General features: G+C 43.8%; 2 protein-coding genes across 3 annotated transcripts in view; one reads left to right on the top strand and one right to left on the bottom strand.

Moving 5' to 3' along the window:
* Positions 1–793: 793 nt before the first annotated feature.
* On the top strand, positions 794–21,489 carry GOT1 (glutamic-oxaloacetic transaminase 1). The gene is made up of 9 exons (XM_016220075.2): positions 794–972; positions 7,302–7,483; positions 13,629–13,752; positions 14,210–14,322; positions 14,550–14,654; positions 16,690–16,840; positions 16,925–17,090; positions 17,658–17,800; positions 20,921–21,489. The coding sequence occupies exons 1-9, from the start codon at positions 855–857 to the stop codon at positions 21,058–21,060; spliced, it is 1,242 nt and encodes a 413-aa protein (XP_016075561.1). The 5' UTR covers positions 794–854; the 3' UTR covers positions 21,061–21,489.
* Positions 21,490–25,213: 3,724 nt separating this feature from the next.
* CNNM1 (cyclin and CBS domain divalent metal cation transport mediator 1) overlaps positions 25,214–25,528 on the bottom strand; it is a 48,616-nt gene continuing 48,301 nt past the window's right edge. For both annotated transcript variants that reach the window (XM_016219856.2, XM_087824158.1), the window contains one exon: positions 25,214–25,367. In XM_016219856.2, coding sequence (XP_016075342.2) covers positions 25,288–25,367 — 80 coding nt within the window. In that variant the 3' untranslated portion in view covers positions 25,214–25,287. The remainder of the gene's footprint in view (positions 25,368–25,528) is intronic.

The raw sequence follows: 25,528 nt of genomic DNA, 5'->3' as shown, positions 1-25,528 counted from the left end.
GCCTGCCAGCTGAGGACGGCAAGGCCCGGTCGAGTACGTCCGTGGGAGGAAACCTGGGGAGGGAGGCCGCGCCCAGATCCCCAAGGTCCTTGAGGACCAGGCCCTCTGCTTAGTACAAGGGGAACAACAATCTCAAACTGGAAGAGCGGCAGAAAGGAATTCCCGGTCTCTCTCTCACTAATGTCCCCAGTCTGAGAACAAGGCGGGCGGCCCACCCACTTTTCCCTCAGGAGCTAACGGTCAAGGTCACCTGCGCTCGGCGTAGCGTCCCGAGCGCAGACCTGGGGACTTGGCTACCAGTTCGGGCCGGGCCGGGCCAGGCCAGGCCGGCTCAGGAACGTGCGCGCTGCGGGGCAGGCAGCGAGAACACCTGCTCCGCCGGTACCGGAAGGCGCGTCCTCCGTAATTCCCGCCGGCCACCGCTCCTTAGCCTGGTGCCCCTCGAAGGTCGCCGAGGCAGCCTCCCGGACACTCTGGCAGCTCGGCTCCTCCCCTCGGTCCCGGGACGCCCCGGGAACAATGGCCTCAGCGATAGGAGCACGCTCTGCCAATCAACCATGCGCCACGCCCCCGTCTCGGCCGCAGGACATTGCATTGGTTGTATCATTCCTCCGATACGATTCTCTTCTTGGATTGGCTAATAATATCTCCTCCCGCGTGTCCCATGTGCGTCAGCAGCTCGCGATTGGTTAACGGCGTTGCCAAGCTCCGGACGCGTCTCGACCATTGGAGGCTGCGGGCCCGCCCCGCCGGCTAGTTGAAGGTGAGAGTCTCCTCCAGCCGGCGCGACTGATCCGCACGGAGCGGCGCAAGACTCCAGGTGGAAGCTCGCCGGCGACTCCAGCTCTCTCGCTATGGCGCCTCCGTCAGTGTTTGCCGAGGTTCCGCAAGCCCAGCCGGTCCTTGTCTTTAAGCTCACTGCCGACTTCCGGGAGGATCCGGACCCCCGCAAGGTCAACCTGGGAGTGGGAGGTAAAGATGCAGCGCCCTGAGCGTGAGCTGCGGGGGAGCGGAGCGGGCCTACCTCGGGCGCGGGGCTGGGGGAGAGGCCGAGGCCAGCTCCGCACTGGTGTGGGGCCCGAAGAGGGCGCAAGGTGCTCAGGCTTAGCTTAACCTGCTCTTTTTACAGATGGGTATATGAGTCTTGAAAAGGGAGTTGTGTCCAAGGTCACACAGAACGTGTGTAGCAGCCAGGACAAAATCTCAGTTCTTCCAGTCCCCCGTTCTGTGTCCTTTATGCTACGTCCTTAACTTCATGAGAAATGAGCGGCCAGAGATTGTGAGCAGAGGAAGATAGGAAGCCTGATAGGCTTGGAGCCCTGCTGATGGGAATAGATAAGGGAGAACTCTGCCCTCCGGAGCTCTGTTCTGAGTTGGCGAATGACAGATGTCAGTCAGGTGCTCGACCAAGCCTTGTGTGTGCGGGAAGACAGGCTTGGTTTTGGCCTCAGTCAGTAGGTGTTAAGTGAGATAATAGAGGTGGAACGTGCTTCTGTGGCAGGTTAATGCTCCCTGGGGGTACCTGGGAAGAAAGTTCTGGCCTTTGGATGTGGTAGGAATAAGTAGAGATGCTGGAAAGGAGTGGAAAGACTGTGGACATTAGAAACTCATTTTCTACACACCCTTGCCTTCCTTTCTTGCTTGTATTTCTTGGACCTTGGACAGTTCAGAGCATGGGCCTCAGTTTTCTTCTTCTGCCAAGAAAAAGATTTGGACTTAAGTGCCTTGAAATTCCTTTAACTCTAATCTTCTGTGGTGAAATTTTTATTTCTATCACCATCATTTGGATGTTTGAAACTCCACAGACACTTTCTGGACCACATACAGAGAGACCAGCCAGGAAGAGGAAAATGTATAGGGTGATGTTCTGTGCTAGGAAACAGACTTAGACTAAAAGGACTAAAACTTTTGAAATGAGAAAGTTGAACTGTTTTGTAGCAAAGGATGGCAGGAAGGAAGTTCAGAATCAGGTTTCCCACTGTGACTGTGTTTGTGCATAGGACCTGTTAAAAAGACTTCACCAAGGATTATGGAGGAGGGGTGAGGAAAAACACCTTTCAAAAGTGATGGTTTGTTGAAGCTGGGAAATGGGTACATATGCATCCATTATATTATTATTCCAATCTTGTATATGTGTGAAATTTTTCATAGTAAAACATTTTAAAATCAGTACTACATCGCTTCACCCACAGAGAGAAAGTGATATTTTTAGCAGGTGGCAGAGTTGGAGAAACATTGAAAGATTGCCTTGAATTGAATTGGAGTGGGTACCATTCAAGCTCTTTATCTAAATCTAATCCAAAACTTCCGAGTATTTCTTAGGGCCAGATATATAGTGAAGAACTAATATTGATGTTGATCTAAATATATCTTTTTTAAACCTCAGATTTCATTGGCTCAGTTACCTTTGAACTGTCTTACAGGGTTTTTATGAGGATTAAGTACATGTAAAGTGCTCAGAACAGTTTCTGGCACATAAGTAGGAGTTATGTAAGGATTAGCTATTGCTATTACTGTTGTTTTGGCATTTCTTTGGGTGAATCACATAAAAGATGTTGAATAATAATATTCAGTTCAAGAGCTGCAAAGTGAAAGTTTCTGACATTGGTTCAGAAGTAAAGTGTTTGTACAGAGAAAAAGCCCAATGGTGGTTAGCCAGCTCAAGTTCTAGTGATGTTGGACATGTTTAGAATAACTTGCAACCATAATCTCATTATCTAGTTGCTATTTGCAGGTCATTTCTCCAGAGAGTTTCTTCTTGCTATGACTATTTGCGTAATTTCCTTATAGTCAGAGCAGAGCATCACGTTTTCCACTGTTAAGTATGATGCTCTCTGAGTTGACTGTTTTAGTGCATGTCAACATTTCAGACAAATGCCTTTAAAGGCTGGGGAGACGTGGGTGTAGCCTGATGCAGCCTGAAGCAAGACATTTCTTCATAGACCCCAGTCCGTTTATCATGTAAACTTAACTTTCTTTTGTTCCAAACTGTGCTTACTTTAATATTTGTTGTTGTTTTTAACGTGGGTTCTGGCATCTTCAGATACAATTGTTGGAGAAATGTGCTACATCAGGTGTTTCTGTGTACCCCTGGCCCTCTCCCCAGAACTCTAGTTGGAGAAGGGCCTTAGAGGCATATCTGCATGGGCTCTTGAGTGGGCATGGGTGAGGGAAGTGGAAATCTTAGGAGGAGAGGGTAGTGGTTTCATAATTTAATCCTCTGCCTTGTTCCTTTTCTTCTGGAAAACAAAACTTCTAGACTCACCTGAAACCTGTGTGCCTCCTCTAAAAGGGCTTATACCCAGGGAGAAGGGCAGTGGTGCATGAAGGTGGGAGCATGCTGATAATAAGGCTGCTCACACAGTCCTCTGGGACCTGCTTGCTTTGGGCTTTTTCTAGACATCACTTACTCTTAAAAAAGGCCCATAGATCCATGAATTTAATAGTATGATAGCCTAGCTCTTACAGTCCTTGTGATCTTGGGCAAATTATTTAACTCTCTGGTCTCAGTGTCTAGATCCCTAAAGTAGGGATCACAATATCTATTTTGTGAGTTGTTATCAGAATCGAGAGTAAAAAAAATGTAAAGCATTTAGCACAGTCCTTTGTATGTTCTAAGTATTCAGTAGGTACTTGTTCTTATAATGGCTTTGGCTATTGTCAGTGTCTATAGTTATGAAATCTCTCTTTCCATCCTGTACTTCTCCCCTGAACACCAGACCCATACTTGCTACAGTTTGATGGACCTATCCTACAACCACCTCAAATTCACCTTGTTTACAACACAACTCATCATTTTCACCTTCCCCTCAGCCTTTTCTTTTTTTCTTCCCAATATGTTCTATGTCTTAACTGACCCCACCACCATCAGTCGTTATCCAAACTAGAGAGAGACTGGAGTCATCAGGGGCCCTTTCCTGCATCCCACGTCTATTTACTTGCTCACTAACTTCTGTCTTTTCTACCTCATAAATATTTTTTGATTCTCTCTTCTTTTCTTTTCTTTTCTTTTCTTTTCTTTTCTTTTCTTTTCTTTTCTTTTCTTTTCTTTTCTTTTCTTTCTTTTCTTTTCTTTTTTTTAAAATATATCTTTATTGATTTCAGAGAGAGGAAAGGAGAGGGAGAGAGAGAGATAGAAACATCAATGATGAGAGTCATTGATCGGCTGCCTCCTGCACGCCCCTGACTGGGGATCTAGCCCGCAACCCAGGCATATGCCTTGACCAGGAATCAAACCCTGATTGCCTGCATCCTAGGCTCAACTGCTGAGCCATTCCCGGCCGGGCTCTCTCCTTTTCTTTATCCCTCTGCCGCTGCCTTAATTCAAGACCTCTTTCTTTTCCTTTGGGATTACTGCAGTAACCTTCTGACTTAGCAGTCTGCCTCTGGCCTCTCCAGTTTATTTTCTATCATGTCACTCAAATGATCATATTAAAATGGTCCAGTGACATGTACAGCTGTCCATGTCGCTCTCTTGCTTAAATGCTTTCAGTGGTTTGTCCAGTGAAATGAAGTTCCTCCTAGACGAGGCTCCAAGACTCTTTGAGCCACTCCTTGGTGTTCTCCACGGATCCTACATTCCAGCCATGAAAATGCAGATCCTCCAAAACCTCATCTCTCCAAACCCTTTGTCTGGAATGTATGTATTTCCTTGTTTATCTTTTAAACCCTCTCACACAGTCATCATCTGTAAAATCTTTCCTTATCCCTCACAGGAGAATTAAGGGCTCTATGCTCTGTTTCCTGGAGAGCAGTGTCTTTTTTATCCATCTCTGTGTAGCTACTTCTGGCTAGTGCCTGGTTCATGCTAGATTCAGTAAATCCTTGTGATATGAATGAGTGAATGAAAAAATGAATGAGAATCTCATGGGTCCAGAAACAGGAATAAAATCCCCTGGAGAGCAGGAATAGTGGTTGTTGATAATGTTCTGATCACCCAAGCGGAATCTGCACTTCTGCCTCATTAGGTGGTTTAGGCAAGGCATTGGGAATACATCTGGAACTGAACCTGGGGAAACTGGGCAGTGAAGAAGGAAGGGGAGGTATAAATTGGTCAATTTCTTTTTTGTCATAATACACACTGCCTCCCTGACACCAGTTGCATTACAGTATTTCTTAGAGTTGCACAGAGTATACATTACTACTAAGAGCAGTAGTACTGTGGCTTTTTCTTTATCTTTCATATTTATTTAGAATATATGATTTATAAATATTATCTAACCACTAAAATTGTGCTGTAAATTGCTCATATATATATATATATATATATATATATATGAAAAATGCCCAGTTGCATCTATAATAAGAGAAATGCAAATTAAAACTACTCTTATATTAAAACTATTTGCACTCATATTGGCAAAAAATCACTCAGTGAGTGAGGCTGTGGGGCAGCAGACAATCTTATATGTTGATGGTAGGAATGTAAACTGATAAAATTCTGATGGAGGACAATTTGGATATGTCTGTCAAAACCACAAATACACATACTTCTCAGCCCATGCTTCCATTTTCAACCCTGCATCTAACATATATTTGCACACATGTAAGATGATGTATGTACAAGGTTGTACACTGAAGTTTTGTAATATCCAAGTATTGGAAACAACTCAAGTGTTCATCAACAAGAGACTGGCAAAACAAACTAGGGTACATTCATCAGTTTTGTGCTGTGAAAAAGAACAAAGACATTGTATGCGCAGATGTAAAAAGATCTTCAAGTGGAAAAAGCAAGGAACAAAACAGTGTATAGTATGCCCTGTGTTACCTTTTGTGTTAAAAGTGGGGGAAACATAGCTGTATTTGCTTGTGTATACATAGGGAACTTCTGGAAAAAGAAACTTCCATAAAAAAATTAAGAACAGTTGTTATTTATGGAGTGAGAGTATTTGGAATGAGGTAGGTAGAGGCTAAAGATGGGATGAGGGCATGCGAATATATAACCTATTAGAAGAATAGTTAAAAACACTTAGTTATTTAATAAGTGGAAAAAAGCACGTTGAAAATTCTATATACAGTCTGCTCCATATTTTATAAAAGAATATACTCATGTAAAGTATAGCTTAGAAGGTTGTACACCAAAATTTTCATACTCTTTATCTCTGAGTGCTGGGATTTCATGTTAATCATACTGTTTATTATTTACTTTCTGGGCTTTTCTGAATTTTCTACAATCAACATGTTCAGTAAGCAGTATCAACCACCCTACAAAGTGACTTTTTAAAAAAAGGTAGGGGTTAATATTGGTCAGAAATCAACCAGATAAAACTTAATCAGAACTACTCTAAAATTTCCAGTTTCAAAATTACTTGCAAAAGTATGGGCTTGTTGGAGACCTAAACATTCAAGCAGAGAGGCAAATGGCCCCTGTCAGGAATCCTACTCATGGAGATCACTGGCTTGGGTGCAAGCCAGAGCAGCTGCCCTCTAAAGCGATAATCCCAAAATAATCATCGGGTAGTATAAATAGGGGGGAAAAATGAGTTATAGGATAACTCAAAAGGGACAAAAAATAGTTTTAGTGTAGAAGTGCTTAGACATTTGCTTGTAAGCAGGATTAAATGTTATGAAATAGATGCATTTAGATCAATAAAAGTGTGAAGCACATGAAGTGGGAGGAATGCTAACATGGTAAACACTGAATGATGTCAGAACACAGAGAGAGGACACAGATGTGCTTCAGTGGGTTGTTGTTGGGTTATTGTGTAACCAGTTGTTGGAATCTTCAGTCACAGGGCATTTGCTTGTCATTTGTCCCATTTCTGTTCTTATAGGACAAGAGGAGGATGTGGGCCTGCTTCCACACCCCTCTCTCTCCATGTTTATGTTGGAAGGTGCAGCATTCATCTGAAGTAGCACCTAGCCCTTTTCTGGAAATCTCTTGGGGAGATGCAGAAGGAAGCAGATTGCTGGGCCAATGGCTATAGAGACCTCAGTGCACTAGTAATACTGACATAGCATTTGTAAGATGTATCATTTTAGTTCACTAAGTGTTTTCACATGCATTCTCTCCATCAGGCTCTGATGTCCCAGTTTTGTTTTAGCATTCTGTTTTTTGGTGGTCATATATTTAAGAACTATAAGTTCTGTGAAGATAGGAACCATGTCTATCCTTCTGCTTGCCTAGCACCTAGCCCAGTGCCTGCCCCAAAGCCAGCATTCAATAAATGACTGAACTTTAGTTTCCTTCACAGGTCTGTTTTAATCGGATGATGGTAGAACTTTCCCTGTTTACAGTTCCAAACTCTTTCTTGGATGAAGCCTCAGACAATTCCTTAATGCAACTCTTTCCTATGTTCTAGCTTATCGCACGGATGACTCCCAGCCCTGGGTTTTGCCTGTAGTGCGGAAAGTGGAGCAGAAGATTGCTAATGATGGAAACCTAAACCACGAGTATCTGCCGATCCTGGGCCTGGCAGAGTTCCGGACCCATGCTTCCCGCCTTGCCCTTGGGGATGACAGCCCAGCCATCCAGGAGAAGCGGGTGAGTTTTGGATGAGGATCGGTATTTTCTCTTTAGGAACCATGAAGGTAAAAAAGAGGTTGAAAATTGAAGTTTTTTAAAATGTTAGGCCTTATGTCTATTGAACTGTCAGTAAATAAAGGTTTAAGTAGTGTGACCTCGGGAACCTGTTAGTGCAAATCACGTGCTTTTTTATAAAGCACAGCTTCTTCAGTTCACTTTTGCCCAGTTGATGATCAGATTTCAGTTGCTGGGTTTGAAGCAGTCAGAGGAAATGCCAAGCCAAAGGAATTTAATGGATTGATCAAGAGACCAGGGTCTGGATCCAGCTCTACCACTATTTTTGACAACAGGCAAATCAGTTAGCCCTCTAGCCCCAATGTCTCATCTACATGTTACCAAAAGACTTGTTTGTGGTTCATGGTCTTATAAGGAGCACTGGCATAGGGGATCATTTAAGGGGCCTCTAAATCCCCTAAAATTTGTATGCAGAATTCTGTGTGTATGTGTATTTCTGGGGAGAAGGTTCATAGTTTTAATCAAACTTTCTAAAGGAGTCTGTGGCCCCCAAGAGCCACTAGTCTAGATGCTCTCTGAAGTTCCTGTCAATTCTAATATATCCTTTCATTCTCTAGCCTTGGTCTCAGCTTCTCTCATTTAAGTGCTTCCTGGTACATAGTCTGTGTATAACTAGAGACATGTGGAAGAGGAGCACATTTTGGAAGTAGCCAGTGAGAGAGGCTCTATGGGGCAGGAAGTGGTATGGTGGAGATTCTCAGTGTTGTAGAGATTCAGAGAAGAGGGAGGCTGGTAATGGCCGAAGATGAGACTTCAGCTGAATCCTGGGGAATGAGACTAGAACACCGGTTTTTAATGCTGGCTGTACATTAGTATCACCTGGGGAGTTTTTAAAACCATACTGATGGCTGGCCCCCATACCAGACCAGTTAAATCAGAATCTTAGAGGGTACCACCATATCCTGCCCTTTCACTCCCTTTCCCCCCAATTCTCTTCTCTCCATGGCACATTTTTAATAGCCTTCCAGGGGATTCCAAAGTACAGCAGGGTTAAGAAACACAAGGTACAAAGGGAAGGTATTTGTCTGAAGTAGCGGGATCCCAGAGCCAAGAGTAGGAGATAAGCAGGCCTAGGTGTAAAGAGACCTATCTGATTAGAGCTGGAACATGTGGGATAGATCAGGCAGGCTGGTTTTGGCAGCCAGGGCAGGGGAAGCCACCTGAAGGTTTGAGCAGAGAAGTTACCCAATGAAAGTATTTGAAGAACATAAACTTGGCTAGATGAGTAGGGAGGGAAAGAGCTCAGGTTTTTGCAATAGTCCAGTTAGAAATTATGCAATTTAAACCAGCAGCCCTCATTGCTCCCTCAGCCATTGTCTGGTGCATCCCTCATGTGTGGAAGGGACCACATTTTGGAGACACTTGATTTATCCCCACATGCTGTTACCTATATGCCTGATAAACAGGACCACAGAGTCAAATAAAAGTTACACAGGGGTACATTCCTATGTGTATCAGGAGTGAGGGAGGCTCCAGGTTGGCGATTAGGCAAGTAATTAAATTAAGGTGAATTACTTCAAGGAGCTGAAGGGGAATACAGGTAGAAATAGTAGTGTTTAGAGATTACAGGTGGCATTGATATGTTGCTCTGACAATCCATTGTTTCCACAGAGGGAGAAGAGTGTCCTGATGAAGTTTGAAAGTAGGGAACTTTGGCAGCTGGGGGTTATTTTCTGAGATGCTGTTGATAATTGGAATTCTGTTGACAAATGAAAACAGAGATTCTGTGTTGGGGAACTTCTTCCTCTAAGTCTGTACTTTCTTATACACTTATTAACTGTTGGGCAGATGCTTGTTCCCTTGCCCAACGCTCCCTATTTTTGATCACTTAATGTGTAAGACTTGGGGCTGTTGCTTGTGGAATGTAGCTCTTCCTCTTGGCCTAGTTCATTCCGTGTTGTTTTTGATCACAGAACAAACGTAAATGGCAGTCTGTAAAGATTTGCAGACTTTCTTTTTGGGGGAAATGGCATTGATGTCACCTTGGGTACCAGTTGATACTGAGCTCTGAGCCTTTCCTCTTGCCCCAGACATCTTCTCCACCCCTAGGCTCCTGTCTCAGTTCAGCCCACCACCATCTCATTTGGATTCTTATACTAGCCTCCTGCCTCTAGTCTCTTCCCCATTCTAGTACATTCTACACAGTGCAGCTAGAATTATCTTCCTTAGCAAAAAAAACAAAAAAACAACAACTACTAATCATATCACCTGCTCCTTGTCTCTCACAAACAATAGCTCCTCCATTATCTACGAGGTAGGATCTGGACTTTGAACTAGGCGAGCAGCATATTTGTAGTTATCCTTCATCCTGTTTTTCCAGTTACTCACGCCCCTCTCCCCTTTCCCCCATGGAGTCCTGTCATTCTAAGAGCCTGCTGTTCTCTAGGCCCCTTGCCCTTTCATGACGCAGAGCCTTTGCCTCAGGTGTTCCTCTGCTGTGAATGCACCCTCACCTTTTCAACACCCAGTCACTACCTCCAGGTTCTTCAAGGCCCAATCAAGTCTCACCTCCATGCTGAAGCCTTAGCTCTTTTAGGCAGAGCTAGTTGTTGGAGTCTGAGTTATTACAGGACTTTGTTCACAACTTGGGAATAACAGTGCTTACTGTGCTTATTAATTTTATAAGTATAATTAATTGTATAATTTTATAAGTCTGTCTCTCCCACCAGACCATAGCTTCCCCAGGGCAGGGATGATGGCTTATTTATCTTACAAATCTTTAGTATTTAGCTCCCAGCTTGGCACCTCAGAGATTCCAGAAGTTTGAATTTACACACTTACTCAGTCAACAGATGAGTGCTCACCACTAGGCACTGTTCCAGATGCTGGGGCACAGTGGTGACCAAAACACCCCAAATCTCTTGTCTTGGCTTACAGTTTTGTGGAGAGAAACCGACTATAAACATAATAAACATGGTACAGTTTATTAAAAGATGATAAATAATATAAAAATAGAGTGGGGGAACGCATATTAGGAGTCTGAGGGTAGGAGTGAGGGTGGATATAGTTTTAACTAGGGTGGTGATGGTAGAATAGAAATGAACTTTGGGCCAAGACTTGCAGGAGATTAGGCATGAATGCAAGAATTAATAAACCAGAAAACAGTAACCATCTTCCCTTAGATTTTTCTTCTCAAGATTTAACATTGCTAGGTCTGTCAATCATTTGGAAAAGACCTCTTGTCTAGATTCCTCACGGCCTCTTACTGCTTTTCCATCTTCAGACCCTAGGATCCAGACAAAATGTCCAGTTTTCATCTCCTGCATGGTAACGTTTCAGCTTCTGAAATTACTGAGCCTCTATAGGTAGGAGGGCATATGGGCCATGTGATGACATCCCAGTTTCTCACTTTGACCATTGTGTGGAGACTTGGGGCTTTGGCTCTGGCTCTCATCTTCTCAGGTCTAGTTGCCTGGCTTCTTGAAAAGTCTGTACTTCCATTGATATTACGATTTTCCTTCTTCCTAAATACAGGACTTTTCTGGGATCTAGAGCAATTTACCAAAAATCAGTTGACAAAATGACCAAATTTCTACTTTATTGATTCACCAAAAATTTGTTTCTGTTCGTTGCTGATATAGTTTAGAGCAATTTGTATATCACTGAAGCCATCCATTGTTCAAAATATATTTTAGGGGGTGCTAGTTTCTTGAGAATTTGATATGTCAAGCACTGTATACATCATGAATATCAAAGATCAGTTAATATTAGTGAAGTGGGTTTATCTCTTCCAAACACATTTTCAGTCTTGTGTACTGACTTTCTGACTTATTTTAATTAATGAATTTGCTTTCTGGAGTGGGAGAGAAAGGGTAGAATTAAAAGTTGAGCATAGGAAAGAGAAAATATTTCTGGGAATGTTTTCTCTGATATCCACATGCCCCTGTCACATATTGATGATAACTTAAAACCTTGCATAGGAAATATCAACTTTCCAGAATTGCTTACTTGTTTGAAATGTGAAATAATGAATAAAGCTGACATCCAACTTAGCTTGGACAAATCCATGAAAACTGAGTGCACATTTAAGTTACATCACCTTGATAGAGATTCGCATTAAAGACTCCAGATAGATCACAGTTGTGAAGGCAAAACCTTTAATGTAATGGGAAGGGACTAGTGCTCAGTGGGGCCAATGAAGAGCAGGGGAGTTATTGTGCCAAACCTGACGTGCGCCGGCCAGTTTCACCCCAGTTCACTGCTCTTGGTTCTTTCTGCAGTGTGAAGCTGTACCTCAACATTGCTTCTGTTCCTTCAGACAATATTCTTTCACAGATGCACACATCTCTGAATCCAAATAGAACAGTGGGGAACAGTAGTGGCGATGATTGGTATCATTGCCTTGTTCATAGTTTAAAGGGATTTATGCTAATGCTTCATTGTTCATCATGAGGCTGACTTTTTCATCACGAACAAATGTTTTTTCAGGATGTGTGCATTGTTTTCTGTCTTACTGAACATTTATATCAGAAATGGCTATGCTGCTTTTCTCATTTGTTATGATGATCATTTGGGTTTTCTCTGTTGGGTAGCATGACTAATTTTATAATGTATTTCTTAGTAATCATGCATTCATGGGATGATTCTCACTTGATCAAAAGGGTATTTTTAAATGTACTGTTGGATTCATACTGTTCATTAATGTTTATTTGAGAAGTTAGCTTCAATATTCATGAAAGAGCTAGGTCTCTCCCTTTTTTCTATTTTTGTTTTTCTTTGTCATCTTTTAGCGTCAGTGTTATGTTGGTTTTTTTAAGGTTTTGGAAGCTTTTCTTTAGGAAGGATTTTTCCCCCACCTTTTTATTGTGGAAAATTTCAAATATATATAACAATAGATAAAACAGTGTAATGAGCGAACTCCATGCATCTATCACCTAGCTTCAATATTGATCTGTATTTGGTCAATCTTGTATACCTCCCACCACCCTGCCAAAGCTGAATTATTTTACAACAGATCCCAGATGTTACAATATATTTTAAAAATTATTTAAAAATTTTACAAATAATACATGAATACATTCTCCTTATTTTTAAAAGACAACTTGCAGGCTAGGCCACAGTCCCTTTGACCGCTGTTCCCCATAGCCTAGGCCCCTCCCCAGAGGTTGCCACTGATATTTGATGGATATGTGCCCTTCCTTTTATTTAGATAGGCTTTCCCATGTGATCTTTTTCTTTCTCCTTAATCCTGTAGACATAGTAAGCAACATGTAATTTATGACATTTCTCTACTGAAAGAGTTATGCCAAAACCTCGTTTGAATTGTGAAAGGGCAAAATCTAAGATTTAGAGGCAGAACAACATAATGGCATAGAGTGACTAGAGCGAGACCTATACTGATCAGTCTAGCCCTGCCACTCACCAGCGGTGTCTCCTTTGGCAAACCACTTCTCTGAGTCAGTTTCCTTGTGTAAATTGCATCTAGAACTTATTTTATGGGACTGTATGAGGATCAAGTAAGAATGTATGTGAAGGTATTTTATAAATGGTAAAACTTAGGATTTTTATTATTTTCCCTGTGAGATCATTTTAAGATGAGATGAAGCTCAAGGAGAGGAAAGTAATATTCACATGTCATCTTTGCTTTGTTAGAATATATTTCTAAGGATTAATAAGCCTGCGTTATGGAGGGAGAAGGTAGTATTACAGATTGATGCCAATGGCAAATGAGAAACATTATTTTCCAGGCTTCTGCTGAAGGGCAGTTTTGATCTTGGGTTGGGTGCCAAAGGGGTTGTAGGTGTGCCTTCCAGGGCACCCTCTAATGTGGCCTAGGCATGTCCTCTACCTCTGTACTCAGAAGGGAAGCTCCTCTAAGAGTCAGACTTCACACTTCTTGGTTTGAAGACTTTCCGTACTGCTCGGTAGCTGGTAACTTCCAGCAAAGTGCTTCAGCTCTCAGCCTCAGCCTCCTCAGCTCAGTAAACACGGGCAAATAACAGTATCTTCTTCATGTAGTTAGCAGGTTTAATGAGATACCGCATTAAAGGGCTTAGCACAGAGCAGGCACAAAGGAAGTGCTCATATTTTCCCCAATATTTTCTGGCCTCACCCTTACCAACCAGGGGCCCTGCTGCTTCTCTTTCAGGTAGGCGGTGTGCAGTCTTTGGGGGGAACAGGTGCCCTTCGGATCGGAGCCGAGTTCTTAGTGCGATGGTACAATGGAGTAAACAACAAGGACACACCTGTCTACGTATCCTCACCAACCTGGGGTGAGTCCTTTAGGTGTGCTGAGAGGAGAAACAGAAGCCGGGGCAGTTGTCCTGATGACTCTCACTGCTTGCCCGGCCCTGGATCAGCTGACACTGGGAAGAGCTTGAGCAGCGGGTTTTGGCAGGATATGAGTAACCTGATGCTCAAATTCTCATTAGGAATACTTTTTCCCAGGACTCTTGGTAGACTTGTATTTTCATGTATGTTGAAACTTCCCAGAAGTGGCATAAAACGTAGATACAAGAAGTCCCTGTTATCTACATCAGGATATAAGTTTAGCATGAATAAGACTGGTTGAATTTTTTTTTTGGTTACAACCATTCTTTTAAACCTTAACCCCTCACCTTGATGTCGCCCAGTGGACATTCCAGAGTCCTGGAAGTTGACTTGTGTCCCTTCCAATTACACCGCCTTGTGTCTGTAAAAGAATTTAATGTTTTGCTCCTTTGCTTGCAGAGAATCACAATGCTGTGTTTACTGCTGCTGGGTTTAAAGACATTCGGTCCTATCACTATTGGGATGCAGCGAAGAGAGGACTCGACCTCCAGGGTTTCCTGAATGACCTAGAGGTGGGTGATGAGATGAAACGTAAACAGATCCCTGTGGTGTCAGGAGGAGCGGGAAAAGTTTTTGGATCAGTTGAAAAGTGAGGGAGTCTGAGAGATCCTACCCAGACCAGGCGACGGTTTCTGAAATGGCGCGTAAGGAGGGAATATGCTGTCCTTGACCATTGTGCCACTGACCCTGTCCCCCATGTCTGCCGGTGCCCGAGCTGATGTAGCTTCCTTCCCCTCAGAGTGCTCCTGAGTTTTCCATCTTTGTCCTCCACGCCTGTGCACACAACCCAACTGGGACTGACCCAACTCCAGAGCAGTGGGAGAACATCGCCTCCGTCATGAAGGTAACTGCCTTTCCAGAGCATCATTAAAAACAGTATGTATTCACGTTTATGTGCTCAGAAGTCATACCTATTTACTGAAGAACTTTTAAGTGGAGAAAAGCCTGAAGAAGAAAATAAATATCAACTGTAAATATCCCATACCCAGAGAAAGCCACTGTTAACATTTTGGTGCAGAATGTAATTTTTTTGTTTTTTGTTTTAAATATATCTTTATTGATTTTAGAGAGAGGAAGGGAGAGAAATAGAAACATCAATGATGAGAGTCATAGATCGGCTGCCTCCTGTAGGCCCCCCACTGGGGACCAAACCCACGACCCAGGCATGTGCCCTGACTGGGAATCGAACTGAGATCTCCTGGATCCTAGGTCGATGCTCAACTGCTGAGCCACGCCCAGCTGGCAGTTTTGTTGTTTTAAGTGTAGTTTATACATATAAATAAATCTGTTTTACAAAGATGGGATCATTTTGTCTATACTATTTTATAACATACTTTGTTTTTTATTTGAGTTCCTTTATGTGTCATTAAATGTTTTGTAGCATTGTTTTCCATGCTTGGATGTGTCACATTAGGGATTGACTAAATTGGTTGATGGACATTAAGGTCTTAGGTTTCTTGTTCTTATGAACAATTATGTAATAAAATACCATTGTATTATTTCTTTGGGATAACTTTCTAGATTGGAATTTCTAGCTTAAAGTGTATATATATCCTTCATTAATGTGTTTTAAGAATACTTATTGAGAAACTGTTATGTGACTGGCAGCATAGAGATACACTAGTGAACAAAGCTGCCCTCAGAGAGCATACACAGCCTGTTTGGGGAGACAGCCAAGTATTGTGAGACAACTGTGTTGGTGGGGTTATGGGAGGCACATAGCCTGGACTTTGGGAAGTGTGTGTGTGTGAGGAGGGGTGGTAGTGGTAGAAGAAGCTTTCCTGGAAGAAGTGGTTTCCATGTTGAAACTTGAGGAATGAGGACAGGTGGGAGCTAGAGGGTCAGGAATGTTCCCTGCGAGGGGAAGAGCATGACCAAAGGCTCAAGGTGCAGAGGTCATGGCCCATTTAAGGAAGTGAAAGTAATTCCTAGCCTAAATTCCAAGAGAAATGGAGGAGTGTGTGCCATGAGGCTGGAGAGGGAAATGGGGACCAGAGCCTGTGCTGAGGCACTGGACTTCATTATGAGGGCAATGAGGAGCCACTGAAAACCTTTAATGCCATGGATGACATGATCGGGTGTGTATTGTCTTCAAGTCACCTTGGCTACACAGCAGGGAATGGATCAGAGAGAGTCAAGATTAGACAGGCTTGGAGAGCAGTTAGGAGGCTATTTTTATAATCCAGGTAGGAGCTGATGGGGACCTCAGTGAAGTAGGTGGCAGTGACAGAGGTGAAAGGATTCTAGAGCTCTCAGGAGACAGGATGATAGGACTTGGAGGGTGATTGGATGTGAGGGATGAGCTGCAGAGGCGGGATTGGAGGATGCGCCCTAGCCTCTGGCTTGGATGGTTGGGAGCAGGGAGGTGGTGTCCACATAGAGAGAGAGCCCAGTAGGTGGAGCAAGTTCAGTGTGGGGAGCCCTTTGAGGAGACCGGAGTGATAGGCACAGAGAGCATGCGGTCTCCTCGGTCTTGAGTACTCAGTAGAAGAGCCCTGAGGTTGTGAAGACGCCTGGGGATACCAAGCTGACATTTGGCTAAGCTTCACACCAAGAATTCATAGGAAAGAATCCACCAATGTCGGACAGATACTACCTCCATGCCTCAAAAATAAGGCCAGTTGGCAAGGTGGCATCTTGATACTCGGGGACAATATACTTAAAAAAAACAAGGTTTACTGAAATTGTTAGATTTCATTGTCAGTATTTAGCTGAACAGAGAAATATCTAAAAGTGGTGATTGGATGCACAAAAAAGAGAGATCAGAGAAATGGTCAGTGTTAGAAATTTCTTCCAGGCAGCAGTTGGGGAAGGAAAGCCAGTGTCTTTGGTTGGTTCCAGAAGGATGTCGTGCCCTGACTCACTTTCCTTCCTCGCAGCGCCGGTTTCTGTTTCCCTTCTTTGACTCAGCCTATCAGGGCTTCGCATCTGGAAACCTAGAGAGAGATGCCTGGGCCATTCGCTATTTTGTGTCTCAAGGATTCGAGCTCTTCTGTGCCCAGTCCTTCTCCAAAAACTTTGGGCTCTACAGTGAGTGTTCTCCTGAGTTGCAGCTCCCCCTCCGCCCCCGCCCCCATCAGGGCCACCAAGCCTGATTCTTGTCCCTGTCTCTAGATGAGCGTGTGGGGAATCTGACCGTGGTTGCAAAAGAACCTGATAGCATCCTTCGGGTCCTTTCCCAGATGGAGAAGATTGTGCGAATTACTTGGTCCAATCCCCCTGCTCAGGGAGCGCGAATCGTGGCCACTACCCTCTCTAACCCTGAGCTTTTTAAGGAATGGTAAGGAACTCACAACCTGATGGGCAGGGGTGGGAATGCAGAACAGTAATTGTTCCATTACATTTAACTGTCTCTCCCTCTTATTTTGGTGGTGCCAGGATAAAATTACTTTAGCCTCTTTGAGTCTCAGATATTTCTATAAAGTAGGGCTGCTACCTACTCTCACGTGCATAACAACACGTGTGCCTAACAGCACCGGGAACATAGGAAGAGGCACTTGGATGAATGCGAGTATCTCCCACTCTCTCACCACCCAGGCTTCATCCCCTCAAACAGGAAGGAATTCCCAATGGGATAGAATATCCAACTTCAAGTTGTGTGAGAATTTGGGGGCTCCATATTCTTAACCACTTTGCATATATTTTATCTTATTTCAAAACAGTAATTTTTACGTAGTAGCTAAAGCTGCAATCTCTACTTAATTAGGCCTGAAAAATATATCATTCTGTCTAGATCAGCACCTAGGTGAAGTCTGAGTTCAAACATAGGTGGTAGTTTTTAAACCTCCATGTTTTCATGTACTATCTCTCCTAATCTGTATTGATATTTCTGTTACTGTCCACTCAGGACAGGTAATGTGAAGACAATGGCTGACCGGATTCTGACAATGAGATCTGAACTCAGGGCACGATTAGAAGCCCTCAAGACCCCTGGAACCTGGAACCACATCACTGAGCAAATTGGAATGTTCAGCTTCACAGGGTTGAACAGTAAGTGGTCCCCAGTCCTCTGAATACTCACTCTTGGACACAGCGCTCCTCCCAGTTGGTGTCCTTGGGCTTGGCTCCATTAGCTGTTGCCTAATCGATTGGCCAGAACTTTGGACCAGAACAAGTTAGGTTTCCTCAGTGTGTCCCACTCATCTCCTAAACTCCTTGGGTCTCCAGAGAGCATTGTTTTGCTCTGTCCTGCCTCCCATAACAAAGATATTTTCATTTTTGTGGGCTTGGAATTGGCTCAGAGCCAGCGGAACTGACAGAGCTTAATAGTTTGGAGCCTTGATTTACGAAAGGTCTCTCATAAGTGCTTGGGTACCTTTTGGCTCTTCCTTAATCCTAAGTATGAATATTACATATGATTATTCAGGAATCTAATTTCTTTTTTTTTTAATCCTCACCTGAGGATATGTTTATTAATTTTTTTTTAGAGAGAGGAGAGAGAAACATTGATCAGTTGCTTCCTGTACCCGCTTTGATGGGATCAAACCTGCAACCTTTTTGGTGTATGGGATGACACCCCAACCAACTGAGCCACCCTGCTGGGCAGGGACCTAATTTCTTAACAGGTCTTCCCTAGTCTCTAGGCATTGCCTTCAAAAAGAGGTTATAAAGTTACCTTTTCATTTCATAAATAAGAACTTAGATTGGTAGTTGGAATTAAAGGACAATTGAATGTCCAGGGGCAACCATGTACGATCTTGATAGCTGTCAGTAGGGCCTGTTTGCAATTGGCTGTCCCTTCTGATGATGGAGGTATCATTCATTTAATGAGTTATTTCCGAGCACCTGCTAACCAGGCCACTGGTCATGGTGCAGACATGGCCACTCACCTGCATGTGGAGCTTGTGTGACTGGCTTGGGTAGTAAGTGGGACATCAGAGGTGCTGGGAGGTACTATAAACTAGGGCCATCAGAATGCCTGTTTGAAATGAGCTCAGAAAAAGTGAAAGGAAATGAATATAAAAACAAGAAAGGTGGTAAAGATTATATATTGTAGATCCCTTGAAATACTTTGAAGTAAAATGAGGCTATTCAAGAAAGTAAAGGGATAGCTCAGTTATCCGTAGGTGTCCTCATGATTCTGGAATGGGAGATTAGTTCACTTGAATAAGTAAAATAATCCTTCTACAGTTTTTAATACTAAGTGTAATGGAAATGGTGTTAAGTAGTAATATTCTGAAAGCTCACAAGATGGAGATGTCTCCCCATAAAATATCTGTACTGCCCTACTCTCCAAAGTAGGAAATTAGTTTTATTATGAATTGAAGAATAGTGAGGAGAGACCTGTGCTTATAACACAAAAGGTATATTTTTAGCACTTGGCACCATTTACCCTTTTTAAAAACAGGATGTGTTTTTCCTCCCAACAGTTTATTAGGGAAAATTTTAAACAGAAAAATTAAAGGAATTGTACAGTGACCCCCGTATACCCACAACCTAGTTCCTACAATTCTCATGTTATAGTACTTACTTTATTATGTTTTATCCATCAGAACAGGGTATGTTTTAGGAGATCTAAGGAGCCCCTGAAATGATATTTTAAAAATATATATGTGTATATTGGCCTTTTTCTAGGGTAGGATTCCATAACTCTTACTAGCTTCTCAACTGTGGTGCTCTCTGCCCCCACAAAAGTAGAGTCTAGATTTTCTATTTCCGTACAGAGGTAGTGTGGTGTCCTGGCTAAGAACTCAGAATCAGGAGTTAAACTGCTTGCCTTAAAATCCCAGATCCACCACTGACTAGCTGTATGACCTTAGGAAGGTCATTTAACTCCATTCTGCACCATCTGTAAAATGGGGATGAGAAAGTTATTATCAAGATGAACTGAGTTAAGCCCTGGCCGGCTTGGCTCAGTTGGTTGGAGAGTCAGTCCGTACACCGATTCCCAGTCAGGGCACATACCTAGGTTGCAGGTTCGGGAGGCACACACCTAGGTTGCGTAGAGGAGGCAACCAATTGATGTTCCTTTCTCACATTGATGTTTCTCTCTCTCTTTCTGCCTTTCTCTAAAATCAATTAAGAAAAAAGATGAACTGAGTTAATATAAAGCGCTTAGAACACTGGCTGGCTCACAGTGTTTGCTCCTCTGATTATTATGATTTTATTACCATCTTAGTTTGGGCTGCTATAACAAAATATAGGCTGGGTCCTTAAACAATAGAAATGAATTTCTCACAGTTCTGGAGGCTGGGAAGCCTGAGATCAGGGCCAGCATGGTCTGGTGGGGGTTCTCTTCGCAGCCTGCAGGTGGCTGTGTTCTAGCTTCATCCTCACGCGATGGTGAGAGAGCACACTCTCTTTGTTCTCTTATAAGGGCACTACTCCCATCGTGGGGCCCCACCCTCATGACCTCGTCTTGCAAAGGCTCCACCTCTCAATACTATCACATTGGGGTTTCAACATGAATTTTGGAGTGACACAAACATTCAGTTCGTAACAATTATTATCCCATTCCCTCAAATGATGGTCTCTTAAGGGTACAAATTAGACAAAATTCAACTGAAATTCTCTTGTAGTTTTTCAGTAAAGCAAAAAAGCTCTAGAGATTGTGGCATAAAGGAAGTACAGGCAGTCCCTTCTTGCTTCATCCACGAGAATTTCTGCAAACACATGGGAAAGCGTTTCTGCTTGTGCTTTAATGAGAGAGCTAAGACATGCCAGGTCAGAGAGGTGTCTGTGGTTTTCAGTACGTTGGTTCATGTACACAGCATTTATCCAGCTCCTCTCATGCGTGGGGCCTTGTGCAGTGTACTGTGAAAGTGAAATGTCCAAGGGAGGTTGCTGCCGGGTGCTCAGGGTTGTTTCAGTTGATAGGGTGTTCTGGTGACTGGGGTGTGCACAGTTTGGGTGGTAGTCCCAGATTAAAATTCCCATGAGGAGGAGCAACATTAAACTTTCTGGGGATTAGAAAGTTAGCTAATAAGACTAGTTTCCAGAATCAATTGAGTGTATTTTCCTGTGTACCAAGTGGACAAAATAGCTCCTTTTGTTTTTCTTTTCTGTGTTATGAGGAAAAGAAGGAAAACTGTAATTGTCAAGGAGTCGCTGAGGCTCCATGGCTTAAAGGATTCATACTACTTTGATTATATCTCTTTTGTTTTTTAACAGCCAAGCAGGTTGAATATCTGGTGAATGAAAAGCACATCTATCTGCTGCCAAGTGGTCGGATCAACATGTGTGGCTTAACCACCAAAAACCTAGATTATGTGGCCAGCTCCATCCATGAAGCAGTCACCAAAATCCAGTGAAAAGGCACCACTGAAACCAGCACCACCAAAGCGGTCCTCTGTCGTGTGTGTTCCCTGCCTGTGCAAACCTAGTTGTATACATCATGGATTAGACTATTGTAAGACTGAAAGGCTGCTCTGGTGAGGTGGTCTCTGCTTAAATTGGCCCCACATGAAGAGAACATCCCTTGAAAAGAACGGTGGGCCTGGGATTAGAGCCCTTTTGGAGGGCAGAGCAAATTAAACTATTTAAGAAGAATAAAACGGTACTTTGATCATAAGACGTAGATATCTTTCCCGCTTTCTAGAAGTGGGAGTCTTGCCTGTGTCACTCGTGTGCTTCTATGTGTTGCTTGACTCTCTACAAAGCCTAGTCCCAAAGATCAACTTGTCTAAAGAGCCATGTGTAATTGTGGGTGTTGGCTGTGTCATTAAAACTCATCATCTCTATCTGGAGTGTCTGTCTCCCTGCTCTTTCTGCATGGTTGTGTCCCTAGCCCTAAGCTTTACTTCTTTAGGGCAGCCAAGGTACAAAACATTTTCATCGTGCACACAGTTAACTAAGACAAGTTTCACAAAATACTATGAACTCTTGCTACGTGCAGTGCATTCCTGATATTTTCTAGTCCATTCTGTTATGTTCCATTTCACTAAAGAAATAAAATAAAAGTGCTGATTGAGACTCTGGAATTGATTTTGTGACCCACTAATGGGTTGTAACCCATGGTTTAAAATGAGTGCTTTAGAGGGATGTACTAGTTCCTAAAGAAAAACTAACATCTTGCAACAGGCTTCCCTTTAGTGAGCGCACCACAGCTCTTTGCCAGTTTTCTGGGCTTGTCCTTCAGAGGCTAGCTGTCTTCTTATATTAAGACCCTGGACTTCCTGGATTCATAGAAGGGTTGACATCACTTAGGGTAATTGTGGAACACAGCCCCACCCAATGCAGTGAGTACTTCCTAGTCTGCTAGAGCCACTTGAACATAGATCACATTTTCCAGAGAGTCCAAGGGACTCTTCCCATAGTGGTTTAGTAAAATTTGAGTCTTGCGTTTGAAAATATGGAAAGATAATTCTTGTTTTTTAACAGGACCCACCCCTTTCTAGACTCTGAGTTGTTTTAAAACCCTACAGTCTTGAGGGATGATTGGGGTCTTAGAAGTCATTAACTCCAGCCTCTCTCCCAGTGCTTTGTCTCTCCCATATTGTCCCTGGCTCATCATTTACAACTGGGGGAGGGTGGATTCTTTCAGTACTTGGTGAAGCATCCCATTCTGTTGATGGAGACCTTAATTAAAGAGATAATTTACCTCGGTCCAGAATTTGATCTCCTTCAGTCCTATTCCCCTTGTCCCCTTCCTCCCTTCCTTTAAACCACACGCCAAGTCCACTGGCACTTCTAATTGACGACCTTTCATATATTTGAAGTAGCAGTTGTTATTCCTAGTTTTTGCTTTTCCATGTGAAGCTCTGCCCCACCCCCCCGCATTCTTCAGTGTTCCTCCTAATACCTTGAACTTGGAAGGCCCCCAGCAGTGCCTCATGAATCACGTGGGTTCAACAAAGAATTACCTAGTGCTGCTTTCTTGTTCTCATTCACACTCGGGCTTCTCATTTGGGTTTTATGTTCCATATCTGGCCTTTGCTCCTGCAAAATTGTACCCATCTGGCTTCCCAAAGTAGAGCACCAGCGCTTTCCTGTAACCTGAACTGCAGCCTCAGACCTGGCCCTCAGAGCCAAGCCTCTTCTGGCAGGTGTCTCCCCTCCCCCCCATGAGATAATCCCATGGGAGCTCCATCCAACCTGCATCTCGAAACATCAGAATTGAGATTCACGGGCAAGGAAAACAGTCACATTCCAGGAAAAGCATTTTCATTTTATTTAAAAATTATTTACAATTCATTAAGCCTTCATAAATGCTTTATTTTAAAATTAAAGTCCTCTTTTTTTTTTTTTAACTTTTTTTAACCTGAAGAAAATCTGGGGGCTGGGGTGGGGGTGGGGGTGGGAATAGGAAAGAGAGTGGTGACAGGCTCCTTAGGGATTTTGCAAAGGGATGGATGTAATGCAAAGCAGTGGCCTGAGCCCTGTGGCCTAAGTGGTAATGTAAAGGAGAATAGCCAGGCAGGCCCCCTTGGGCAAGTGGCCAGCTGGGCAAGAAGACTGTATGGTGACAGTTCTTGAAAGTCATAGTTCCCTGGTTTGGGTCTGAGGCACCCAGCACGGGGCAGGGTGGGGTGACACTTTGCCTATTCCTACCAGGCAAGGGTAGGTGTTGGGTGGGTAGTAGCTGTGGAGCTGTCTACGAGAAGTCATGCACTGCTGAGCCTCAGGCGGAGCCAGGCAAGGGATGTGAAGTCAATAATACATCGCTAATACATCGCTGGAAAAGGCATCGCCAGCTGCAAAGTCTTTACTTCCGCACACTGGGGCCCTCGTGTCTGCAACACCTGCTCTGGTTTGGAGGGGAAGAGGGCATGACATTATGTGGGGTGCAGGTTGTACAACAGCCTAGGGTGTGCCGAGGATTTCTGAGGACTTCCACTTCTTGGTGGGTGCCAGCTTTCCCCATCAATTTCAAGGACACTTGCGAAGACCACTTACAATTAAGAATCTGTCTCAAACTGTCAGTGTTCAATTCACTCTGCATTGCAGAAATTTTGGGCTGAAAGTTCCACTTTCAGTGAAAATAGTAGTTTTTAACCCTTTGTAGGTCGGAGACCTTTGAGGATCTTATGAAAGCTTTAGCCCTCTGGAAAACACGCATAAGAACATTCACTAAGTTCCTACAGTGTTAGGGATTTCATAGGCCCTCGGAATTCCAACAATGGACGCCCCTGGGGTGATGGACCCCAAGTTAAGAACCCCTGAGTTGAAGGTTCCTATGGGTAAGCATTCTTTTGAGCTGCAAATAACCCAGAGGAATCATGTGATTATTGATTGAATGGGTGTGGGGCAATAGGAGTAACGATTGTGGAGGAAGGGGAGGTAAGCCTGGCGGTCCACCCCAGGGAAAAGTTAGGGAATGGTCTGGAGATTCAGCAGGCAGCACCGGATCAGGACGATAGATCAGAAAGGGACACAGGTGTCCCAAAGACAACCTTCACTTCCACCCTTTCCCTAAGGCTGTCCTTGTGTCCTGATCAGAACTTTTTTATTCAAGTAGGTATGTGCAGTCATCCTGCCACCTGATGGTTATGCTTGGAATTGCATCTGCCCTCACACCTAGGTGAGAGAGATCTAACATGCTCTTGGAATCAAGTACACATAGCCGACCTGCTGGGGTGCAGCAAGGGGTGGGGGCGGGGGGAGTGCATGGAAAAGAGGAGTGGCTCTTCAATGTTCTGTGTAACGCACACTGAAGCCCCATGAAAGCTTACATCCTTCTTCGGTGACCTGGGCACTCTTTGGTTTGTCATGGCTAAACTCGCTTCAACAGCTTAGAATTTTTCCATATACATAAATATATATGAAAAAATATATATATATTTTGCTCTGATTTGAGCTTAAAACCTGAAGCTCCATCTCTGGCTCCCAACTGGTCTCTCTGCTCCCCGTTCCTCCTCTTCCAGAGCAGATTTATTGATGGATCGATGACTGTGGGTCGGGAGCCAAAGCAGATGTGTCCCTGGGAAAATCAGTGACTTGAGGTTCCATCTCACGTTCTTTCCGTTCCAGCTGAGACACGCTTCCCAGGCCGCTGAAACCCTTATCTAACAGGAAACCGGTCACCAACAGTTTTCTGCAAAGTAACTTCACATGCCAACGTGGCTGAGTCCCGTTGCCCTAAAGTTCTGGAGGAATTCTTGGTGCATCTTCTGAACAAACCTTCATACTTGCTGCCCCAGCCTCCTCTGTGCCTGTCTGTCAGTGGCACCTTCTGAGCTAAGCTACGCATGAGATATGGCATCAGGGGATCTCAAAAACAAAAAGGGTATCAGGGGTCCCAGAGTGGCATTGTCAGCTTGGGGTCATGTCTTCTCCAGTCCCAGACTGTGCTGTGGACAAGACCGTTTCTAGCATGTTCCACTGGAGGCACCTCCTTCCATTTTGGCCACCACAAGGCTCTGAGTCCAACTGGAGGCAACGAGGGAAAGTTTGCCAAACTGACAGGGGTGAGGAGGTGGTAAGGGAAGCTGAACGCTCTGTCACCTGTGGGAGGCCTTGGGGAGAAGCAGATGAGGGGAGGGTGGGTTCTCCCCCAAAGCTCTGGAATGTCAGGCACCCAGTGTAAGACATCTGCCCTGTCATGTGATCAGAGGTGTTAGGTTTGAGTTCTCCTCAGAGGCTCTTTCTCCATCAGGTGACTTCTTCCTTTTTCGACCACCTGAAAAACAGTTTGTAAGGATCAATCTGCAGGACTGGGAGGACATTCATACTCTCTTGGTGGTCCAAGTTCTCTTCAATACAGAAGCAGGAAGGGAGAGAGTTTGGCAGGAAGTGATCTGCATTGTATCCTGCTGCTGCCACCAGCATGTTTGCATCTTG

This window comes from Miniopterus natalensis, chromosome 14 (assembly GCF_054644295.1).
Source record: "Miniopterus natalensis isolate mMinNat1 chromosome 14, mMinNat1.hap1, whole genome shotgun sequence".
NCBI lineage: Eukaryota > Metazoa > Chordata > Mammalia > Chiroptera > Miniopteridae > Miniopterus > Miniopterus natalensis.
This window is presented reverse-complemented; position numbering and strand designations above follow the sequence as displayed.